Here is a 9,983-nt window from a genome sequence, read left to right on the forward strand (position 1 = left end):
AGATGACCCTTAACAGGTGCAGGTGAAGTCTTGCCCATGCAGAGATATCAGCAGAGTAGGTGACACTCTAGATGTAAAGGCAGATCTTGACAGATGCATGAAGCAAGGAGGGGAACCATCACCAGGGTCGTACACAGTAGGTAACCCGTGAACAGAGGCGTAGTCCATCAAGCCAGGGTCATACACAGTAAGCAGGCAGCAAGCGAAGTACGTATAAACAAGCTGAGGTCAGAGCCAGGAGAGAAACCAAGAGCAAGCCAGGCCAGCAATGGGAAAACGAAGAATACAGCCAGACAGGAGCACAGAATTGAGGATGATTAGCATCCAGCAACTTGTGGGCTAACGTCTTTTAATAGGCCATACTTTGCGTGCGCCATGGTGCACAGCATTTGCAGTTACGTGCATCTGTGCGGGTACGAGCACCCCACGTCTGCCCGTATTTGTGTACATTAGCACGACCATATTGAGTATTTGCAGCCATGCCAGTTCTTCCATGGTTCATCCTCTAACAGATGCTTAATAGAAATTTTACATATTTTTAGTATTTCAGCAACTGGAGATTGGTGGGTGAGTGTGCACAGAAACCATAGAATGATATTGGAGCAAATGAGCTTAAAGAAATCGTGTCTTGTTGTCTAACCCAGAATCGCAGAGTAACGTTTATCAGACTGCTGACATGGATCTGCCCAAGAAGGCCTCCTATGAGCCGGGGCAAGAAGAGGTAGGTGTGTAACGGTCATAAGTCACTCCTTTCATATCCAGAATGTTAACTCATCCATGAACATTCTTTTTATAAAGCTTGAGACTGATCAGAACTACAGATATTTGAAATCTAAAATGGTTCAAATTACAGCTGTGTGTTCCAACAGTTTGAATGCAAATCTGCAGCAAGAGCTGCCATTGTGGCCTCTGCTAGGGCTCTTTTCTTGGGCGTAAAGCAATACTTTGTCAGGCCTGGAACACACATACAGGAAGGAGATACACTATATTCCAGATCTGTATACTCGCTGAGAGTCAGCAACCTAATGTAGCAATGCCTTTTTAAATCTGCATGACAGCCAAGCAGACCGTATTTTCAGCAGTTTTCCCTAGTCAAGTTTCTTGTAGGTTGGTGTTCAAGAATTATTTTTCATTATAGGGAATTTTGAACATTCTTCAGTTTGTAATACGGTAACTTTTCCTCAATTCAGGAGCTGAAGAACTCTCTAAAGGTGGATTTAGAGGAGCACCAGCTTTATCTGACCCACATAGAGTCCCGTTTATCCAGCCTGGAGCGCAGAGCAGAGGACGTTACCAGACATCTGGAGAAAGCAAGTGAGTGTTTAAGGGGATTTTTAGATGGCCAGTGGTGACAAGTGCTATCTAAGTGGGATCAAAGCTGATCAAACAGTATATAACCATGGAAGACTTTTATCATTAATGGGATAACCATGCCTTTTATTTGTTGCAAATTAATTTTCAATCCAGCGGATTGAGGTATACAGAGGTGTCTCTGAGCCTATTGGGTATGATATTGAGTCACGTATTTTAATTGCACTGAGATTTTTGAGGGCACAGCCATTCTTTGCTGACTTTTTTGTAACTTTTTTCATTAATACATTTTAGATTGTTCTGTAGCAATTTCCCTATTGCAATTTTGTTTTGAATATGTGGGTTTAGGAGTTTGCTCTCAAATGATATATGCTGGAGTTTCGTGGCCACCATAATATCACGCAATTTTGAGTGTCCATATAGCAAATAATTTTCTACCTTTTTATGAAGAGTCATGTTGAAGGCTGCGATATCACATTTTGATAAGTGTAATGAAAGGTAGTCAGCAGAAGAGTATTTTCTATATTGAAGGTTATTTTGGAGTAGGTGGTAGGCCAACAATTGGTGTAATCAGAAAGATGGGGAGGAGGACAGAAGCAAAGTACTTTCTACCTTATGGAGGTTCATGTTGGTGGGTGAGTGATCTTGGTAGCAGGGCTGGATCTAGCCTGTCTGAGATGGGGGTACAGTAAAAAAAATATCAGGGGACAGAGGATGGTAGGTGAGCAGGGCAATGTACAGGGGGTCAGCAGGGCAGAGGATAGGATCACCAGTTTGTAGGGTAGTATACCTAGCTATTAGTATTTAGGACAGAGGTCAGAAGGGCAGTGTACTGGGAATCACTGTGGCAGGACAGGGGCCGCTGCTGGCAGTGCAGAGGACAGGGGCCGCTGCTGGCAGTGCAGAGGACAGGGGCCGCTGCTGGCAGTGCAGAGGACAGGGGCCGCTGCTGGCAGTGCAGAGGACAGGGGCCGCTGCTGGCAGTGCAGAGGACAGGGGCCGCTGCTGGCAGTGCAGAGGACAGGGGCCGAACAGGAGGGGCAGCTGTCCTGGGCACGGAGGTTTACTGTATGGATGGAGGCACCAGTGAACTTATTCTGATAGAAGGCATTTTGTTAAGTGGATGACTGCTAGGAGTAGCATTCTCTAAGCTTGCACATAATGAAGGGGGAGCGCAGTTTGACTCCTTTGTCCTTGGGCACTGGATAATCCTGCCCCGACGCAGGGCAGAGGAGAGGGCTCACCGCTGGCAGGGCAGAGGAGAGGGCTCACCGCTGGCAGAGCAGAGGAGAGGGCTCACCGCTGGCAGGGCAGAGGAGAGGGCTCACCGCTGGCAGGGCATTCCGTATAGCTCCCATCCGTGCACTGCACATACTCACCAAAGATCCATTATCTCCTGTGCTCAAAGACTCAGATCAAACGGGCATTAGTAACAAACAGCGTGTTCATCCGCTGGTGATCAGAAGTTGTGCAGCTCTATCATGAAGCTGGGGAAGCTTGATATAATTGTAGAAGAGGATGAAAGAGCGCACAAACCTTGCGCATTACCTCAATAAATAGTGACTAATTTTATTTAATTTAGGAAATCTACTCACAAATGTGAGACTAAACAGGCTGAACTGCTGTATTACTGACACTCAGTGGCTGAATGTCTGCTTGCTATGGGAACTCTGCCATACTGAAGTTTCTATCTGCTCAACCCAGCTCTGATGAAGAAGGGAGCACCCTTCGAAACGTGTTAGCTTTTATCCCCCCCCCCCCCCCCTTGGATTTACCTGTAACCCTGTGTGGATATGGTTTACTTATACTCACAAAGGTGACGGTAAAACAGGCATATTTCCTAAATTAAATAAAATTAGTCACCATTTTATTGAGGTAATGTGCAAGGTTTGTGCGCTCTTTTCATCCTCTTCTACTGCCCATACACTGCCTGAGCACACGCAGCAAGATCTCCACCTGGGTTCCTCCACAAACTGCACATAACCAAAAACGGATTCCATTACACACAGGTATAATTTGAATTGTGTGTAGCTGGTTACTATGTTGCACTTCTGACCTTTGAAATTCCTTGATTGGAAAGATCGTTCGGATCGGCTGCTAAACACTGTGCCGATTGAACCTGTGTGTATGGGAATGGGATTTCAGCTCTGTGTAGTTTGTGGAGGAACCAAGGAGGAGATCTTGGTGCCTGTGCTCAGGCTGTGCATGTACTGTGCATGGATGGGGGATGGCTGGCCAGAGCATCAGGTGTGGAGGGGGGTTGTAGTTTGGAAGCTTTGGGGAAGGGAGGGGGTGCAACTGAGCTGGCCATGCCTGGTAAGAGAGCCAGGAGCACAGTATTCTACCTGGAGTGCCATGTTTGAGATTGAGCATCCTGGCGATGAGGTTAACAAATAGAGAAGTGGTAAGCAGCAGAACATTTGTACTTTGAGGACAATGTTGAAGGATGAGATGTTCTGGCTGTGGGGGTAATCGATGAAGTAGAGCGGGGATCAGGAGCAGAGGACTTTCTGCCATATTGAAGGTCATGTTGAGAGGTATGATATTGTAGTGGGGAAAGTAATTGGAAAGGTAGAGAATTGGTCAAGAACAGAGTGTGCTGTACTTTGTAGAGGGTCATATTGGACGTTGTGATAACCCCTGATGTAATCAGAAAAGTAAAGAGAAGGAAGAACGGTGTATTTTCTACATTGCAGGGTGTTGGCACACTGATGTCAGAGTAAAAGCATTTTCTCTGATCCAGATCTAGAGCTGGAAGCCATCAAACATGGAAGTGCCACTCTGCAGACATTGGTGAAGCAGAAGATATTTTTAGTAACAGAAGACATTGAGGACTGGGACTTACAAGTCCTGGACAGTCTCTTTGAAGATGATGTATGGAGTGGTGATTCTCTACAGACACAGAGAGTGTGTTGTGAACCGGTATGGAATCAGATGGTTTTTATTCTGAAATCCGAATGTAATGACTGTAAATTTGCAGAACCGAATGGTAACTATGGGTGTTGGGAACTCTTGATGTTGCCATGGAAGTGACATTTGAACATGCTTTATGTAAAGAAAGGGTCTTTAAAATAAAAATTAAAAACTTCCATAACAGTCTTTGTAGCAATTATAGTCTGGTTGAACAAGACTAAAGTCCATTTAGTTTATTACAGGTACTTATATAGAGCCGTCAATTTACGCAGCGATTTACATATATATTGTACATTCACATCAGTCCCTATCCCTCAAGGGGCGTACAATCTAAGGTCCCTAACTTACATTCATACATACACCTACTAGGGCCACTTTAGACAGGAGGCAATTCACCTACCAGCATGTCTTTTGGAGTGTGGGAGGAAACCAGAGTACCCGGAGGAAACGCATGCAGGCACAGGGAGAACATGCAAACTCCAGGCAGGTGGTGCCGTGGTTGGGATTCGAACCCACGACCCTAGTACTGCCAGGTGGAAGTGCTAACCATTTAGTCACTGTGCTGCCCAGTTCAAGCATTAACAAAAAAAGTTATAATCCTAAATTATGAGTTATGATCCAGAGGAAGGCAAAAACAAGACCCAGCAAAACATGATCCAATTTACTCCTGCAGGGAAAGAAATTCCTTCCTGGTCCCCCGAGAGGTAATCTGATATTCCCTGGATCAACTTTACCTATAAATGTTAGTATCCAGTTATATTCTGTGTATCCAAGAAACAATCCAGGTGTTTTTTAAAGCAATCCACTGAGCTGGCCAGAGCCAACTCTTGAGGGAGTCTATTCCACATTTTCACAGCTCTTACTGTGAAGAAACCTTTCTGTATTTTGGAGATTAAATTTCTTTTCCTCCAGACATAGTGGGGCTGGGGGGATTTTCTTTCATTTAATTTCATGTTGGCTTTTACCTCATTTTCAGTCTATTTTGTGCACATCAGACTGGTTGCAAGGGTAATCTGCTTTTAAGCTATCAAATAGTGATGTGCTATAAGAGTGGTTGTGAACTGAGAACCTGGTTCAGAAGACAGTCAGACTGGAGACACATTACATGGGACTGCTAGAGATCTTCTATTACAGCCCCAGTACAAACCAATACTTTCACATTTGTGATCCCAACAGCTGTGAATAACTTGTGCAACAAAGTTCTCAGCAACATCCATTATAAAAGATCAGTGAAAAAAAAATTAGAGAATGAATGGGATCAGTAAAAAAAGAAAATTCCAAGTTGAACTTATGGAAGTTGCAGTTTGGTTCCCCCCCATTGCAAGCACTCAATATTTGTTTATGCCTGGGGTATTCAGAACAAGGACTTTAAACTGAAATATCAGGCTATCTATATGCAGCAGCTCCAGCTCTTGTGTTGATGAGTGGCTGCTGCATGGGAAAGGAAAGAGGGGAGCCTATGGGTGACGTCACGCCTCTCAGTTCACAGCTGTTGTCAAGCTGCTCTGCCTTACACAGGAGAGCCAGAGCTGCTGATCTCATGACCAGTCAACCTTTTTTTTTTTTTTTTTTTTTTCAAAACTGGGTATGCAGGATATATAGAAAAGGGGAGGGGCATTTAAAAAAATATAGTTACCCTTTACTAACGCTTTAAATCGCCTAATCCCTCACTCCCACAGGCTCTCTATATGCTGTAAGGCTGGGTCCTGCAGACTCCAGCAATTGCAGGCACTGTGATGTCATCAAGTACAATGTGGGGTCAATAGCTCTGCATTGCACTTGAGGATGCCAATAGGGGAAGATCATTTGCATTTCAAAGAGAAGGATAAGGAAGTGCTTGTTAGTTACCCCAGCCATAGACTAGCTTTTAATCCTTACCCTGTGGAGGAAGCCCCACTGCAAGGAGTTTTTTTTTTTTTTTTTTTCCCCTTTTCTCTCAAATTCTGCTGTAATTTGAAGACTCATCCTTCCTGAAACCACAAACTGGTTTCATTTTCCTGGAAAAAGTTATTGCTGTCATTCTAAGTGTAGATAAGTATTTTTATATGTGACTGCTAAGTGTAGATAAGTATTTTTATATGTGACTGCTAAGTGTAGATAAGTATTTTTATATGTGACTGTTAGCTGTAATGGCATACTACATGTGACAGCCAGACGTTTAAGGCTCTCTAGTTTTGCACAGTTCTGTCAGTCACTGAATGCTCCTACGGTTGGGGAGAGCAGAGAGCTGACCTAACCAGATAGCTTCTGCTCCTTCATTGTTCAGTCGACATACTAAAGCGAGCAAATTCCTCTTCTATTAAAAATGGTATAGACTCCAGAGATATCATATTACCCCGGTACAAATCATTAGTAACACCTCATCTGGGATATGCAGTTCAATTTTGGGCACCAATTCACAAAAAGGACATTGGGAAATTGGAGACAGTACAGAGAAGGGCAACCAAACTAATACAAGGCATGGAGGAGCTCCGCTATGAGGAAAGATTAGAGGAACTGAATTTATTCTCTCTTAAGAAGAGGAGATTAAGGGGCGATATGATCATGTATAAATACATCAGTGGTTCATATAGTGACCTCAGGGTGAATAACTCTACACCAAGTTCATCACAGAGGACAAGGGGGCACTCTTTACGTCTGGAGGAAAAGCAATGTAATCTCCAAATACAGAAAGGTTTCTTCACAGTAAAAGCTGTGAAAATGTGGAATAGACTCCCTCGAGTTGGTTCTGGTCAGCTCAGTGGATTGCTTTAAAGTCCTGGATTCTTTCTTGGATACACAGAATTTAACTGGATACTAACATTTATAGGTAAAGTTGATCCAGGGAATATCTGATTGCCTCTCAGGGGATCAGGAAGGAATTTTTTCCCCTGCAGGAGCAAATTGGTTCATGCTTTGCGAAGTGATTTGCTTTTCAAAGTGCATTTAGTTTTTGTTTTTAATAAACATTCTTGCCTTTTATGCTACATTTGGAGGACCCTTTTACCCTGGGTACTTTTGTGTAGATTTTGCCATGCCCCTATCCTGATGTCCTAAGGCAGCTGCTTGATCTGCCTATATGCTGGTGCATTTTTTCACCCATCACTCTCCATGTGCGCAATTTGTTTCCCCCTGCTGCCCATGTGCCCGTGTGCTCCCACCTGCGCAGCACTGCTGAATTTCCTACTCTCCTTCCCACCGGAAGCTGCAAGCACACAATGGGATCCTTCAAGATGGAGAGTGGGGGAAGGGTCCAGTAAATGTCACATTTACCAGCCCCTTTCTCTCCTGAATGAACACAATGAATAATCGGTACTGATAATTCACTGTGCTTGTTCATAACTGAAGCATAGTAAACTGCTTTTTTGGGGGGTGGCCCGTCCTGTCAGGTTGGCTGTTTGGGGCCCAGCCAGTGGTTTCAAACAGCAGCCCTGATTGGAGAAGTGTGTGGTAAGTGGACTATGACCTGTACTTTGGATGCTTGGGGTGGCATTTCCTCATCTGCAAAGCGAAACAAGAAGCGCACAAACCTTGCGCATTACCTCAGTAACCAAAATGTATTAATGCAAAATGATACTCACAAACAGCGAATAAAATCAGGCATGTAAGTCCTCAGAGGGACTTGAAAGATAAGGAGCCAGCAGGAGTCCCATCATGGGGGTAGACACTCAGTACAGCTGATGCGTTTCAAAGGGCATCCCTTCTTCATCAGAGCTAGAGCATCCTGGGATGCCCTTCGAAATGCGTCAGCTGTACTGAGTGTCTACCTCCATGATTGGACTCGCGCTGGCTCCTTATCTTTCAAGTCTCTTTGAGGACTTACATGCCTGATTTTATTCGCTGTTTGTGAGTATCATTTTGCATTAATAAATTTTGGTTACTGAGGTAATGCGCAAGGTTGGCGCACTTCTCGTTTTTGTTTCGCTTTGCAGTATTGGTCGGGCTTCCCCAGCCTTGTTTGGAGCTGCACAACTCTATATGCACTGGTGGTCGTTTTTTGTTTTCTGTTTTTTTTGTTTTTTCTGGGTCTGGTTCAATCCACCCGCCTGGGTCCTAGAACGTAGGAGAATTAGTTTCTGGTTTATTTCCTCATCTGCTTCATGGTGTATCCACCCTTGTTTTCCTTACACAGGTTGATCCGCGTAGGACAGGAGACCCTAGTCCCAAATCGGAGCGGAGACGCCTAACAGCTTGCAGCAGCAGAGAGCAGCGAAGTGATGTAGAGGCTGGGATCTACCAGTGCCAGGACCAGATAAATGTGAGTGTTTGGGTTTTTGTTTTGTTTTTTTCCGGTTAAAAACCACAAAAATTACATAGTTACATAGTCTGGCTGAAAAAAGACAAAGTTCATCCAGTTCAACCATAAAAAAAAAAAAATAACCCTACACCCACAGTTGATCCAGAGGAAGGCAAAAAACCCAGCAAAGCATGATCCAATTTGCTCCTGCTGGGGAAAAGTTCCTTCCTGATCCCCCGAGAGGCGATCGGATATTCCCTGGATCAACTTTACCTATAAATGTTAGTATCCAGTTATGTTCTGTGTATCCAAGAAATAATCCAGGACTTTTTTGAAGCAATCCACTGAGCTGGCCAGAACCAAATTCTGCCAATAAGGGCTGGTTCACACTGGCACAATTTTAAGGTGCAATATAACGTGTGTGTGGTTTTTGCCTTTTTAATATCACTGTAGTCTAGAGGAGATGTAATTCCTTACCCCTCTCTGGCACTGTTCTCTTCTCCCCTCTGGTACTGCATTGTATGTGGAAATAGCAGGCATGCAAGAGTGGCCAGAGCACCTTGGAGAGGCAGATTTACAGGGGAGTAGTAGGGAGCTGAAAGGACACTGCTTGATCAAGGAATAAGTACTACTCCTTACTCCTCTACCCCCAGACAAGTATGAGCATTTAATATCACTGGTGATCCTCCCATGAAGGCTGGGGCTCTCTGGAGTCTAGACCTCTATACCACCACTTTGTATTCTGTCTGAGTGATGCTGGGCAGCATTTAATCCATGAGACCAAAAACCTCTTGTGGCAAGGGAGGTACTGTGGGGATCTCTTGATTCGATGTGAATATTGCTCCCCTAGGTGTTTTTTGTATTTAAAAAAAATCCATAGCATGGTTTTAAAGGGGTAAAAACCTCTTGATGGTCCAGTCACTGTGCTCCATCTTTGACTGATTGGTCTTGTGTTTTCAGGTTCTGCTCCAACAGATATCCCAGCAGATTGACCAGACTGAGATGGATTTAAATATTGCCATCAATCAAGCATGTAAAGGGTGACAGAAAGTGACCTGGATGATATATATTCAAAGTTCCCCTTATTGCAGGAGTTTATATGAGCTCCAAGCTGTGTGAATTCAGTTTAAATATAATTTATTAATAAACTATTTATTAAATGCATCTTTTCAGTTTCCTGTGTGTGAAGAGGGATCTGGGATGTCCTAGAGCAGGGTTCTCCAAACGTTCTAGATAAAGGGCCAAACTACTGTCCTTCAGACTTTAGGGGGGTCGGACTGTGACCTTTTGAGAGTATAAAAGGTCCCGATGTCAGTGGGGCAAAAACAATGCCACATCTTTGGTGTCAGTGGGAGGAATGGTGTTACATCGTTGGTGTCCTTGGAAGAAATTGTGACCCATCGTTGGCATCATTGGGATGAATTGTGCCCCAGAATTGGTGTCCTATAGAGGAATAGCATCCCATCATTTGTGTCAGCAGGGGGAATTATGCCCTATCATTGGTGTTAGTGGGCCTCATTGGTGTCATTGGGAGATATTGTGC

At 44.1% G+C, this 9,983-nt stretch overlaps 1 protein-coding gene across 1 annotated transcript; it reads left to right on the top strand.

Moving 5' to 3' along the window:
* Positions 1-389: 389 nt before the first annotated feature.
* LOC149457483 (uncharacterized) lies at positions 390-9,604 on the top strand. Its single transcript, XM_089683652.1, has 5 exons — positions 390-721; positions 1,191-1,314; positions 4,055-4,233; positions 8,336-8,461; positions 9,401-9,604. The coding sequence occupies exons 1-5, from the start codon at positions 677-679 to the stop codon at positions 9,482-9,484; spliced, it is 558 nt and encodes a 185-aa protein (XP_089539778.1). The 5' UTR covers positions 390-676; the 3' UTR covers positions 9,485-9,604.
* Positions 9,605-9,983: the final 379 nt, after the last annotated feature.

This window comes from Staurois parvus, unplaced genomic scaffold (genome assembly GCF_062004578.1).
Source record: "Staurois parvus isolate SC_StPar_1 unplaced genomic scaffold, SC_StPar_1.0 ptg000320l, whole genome shotgun sequence".
NCBI classification, from domain to species: Eukaryota; Metazoa; Chordata; class Amphibia; order Anura; family Ranidae; genus Staurois; species Staurois parvus.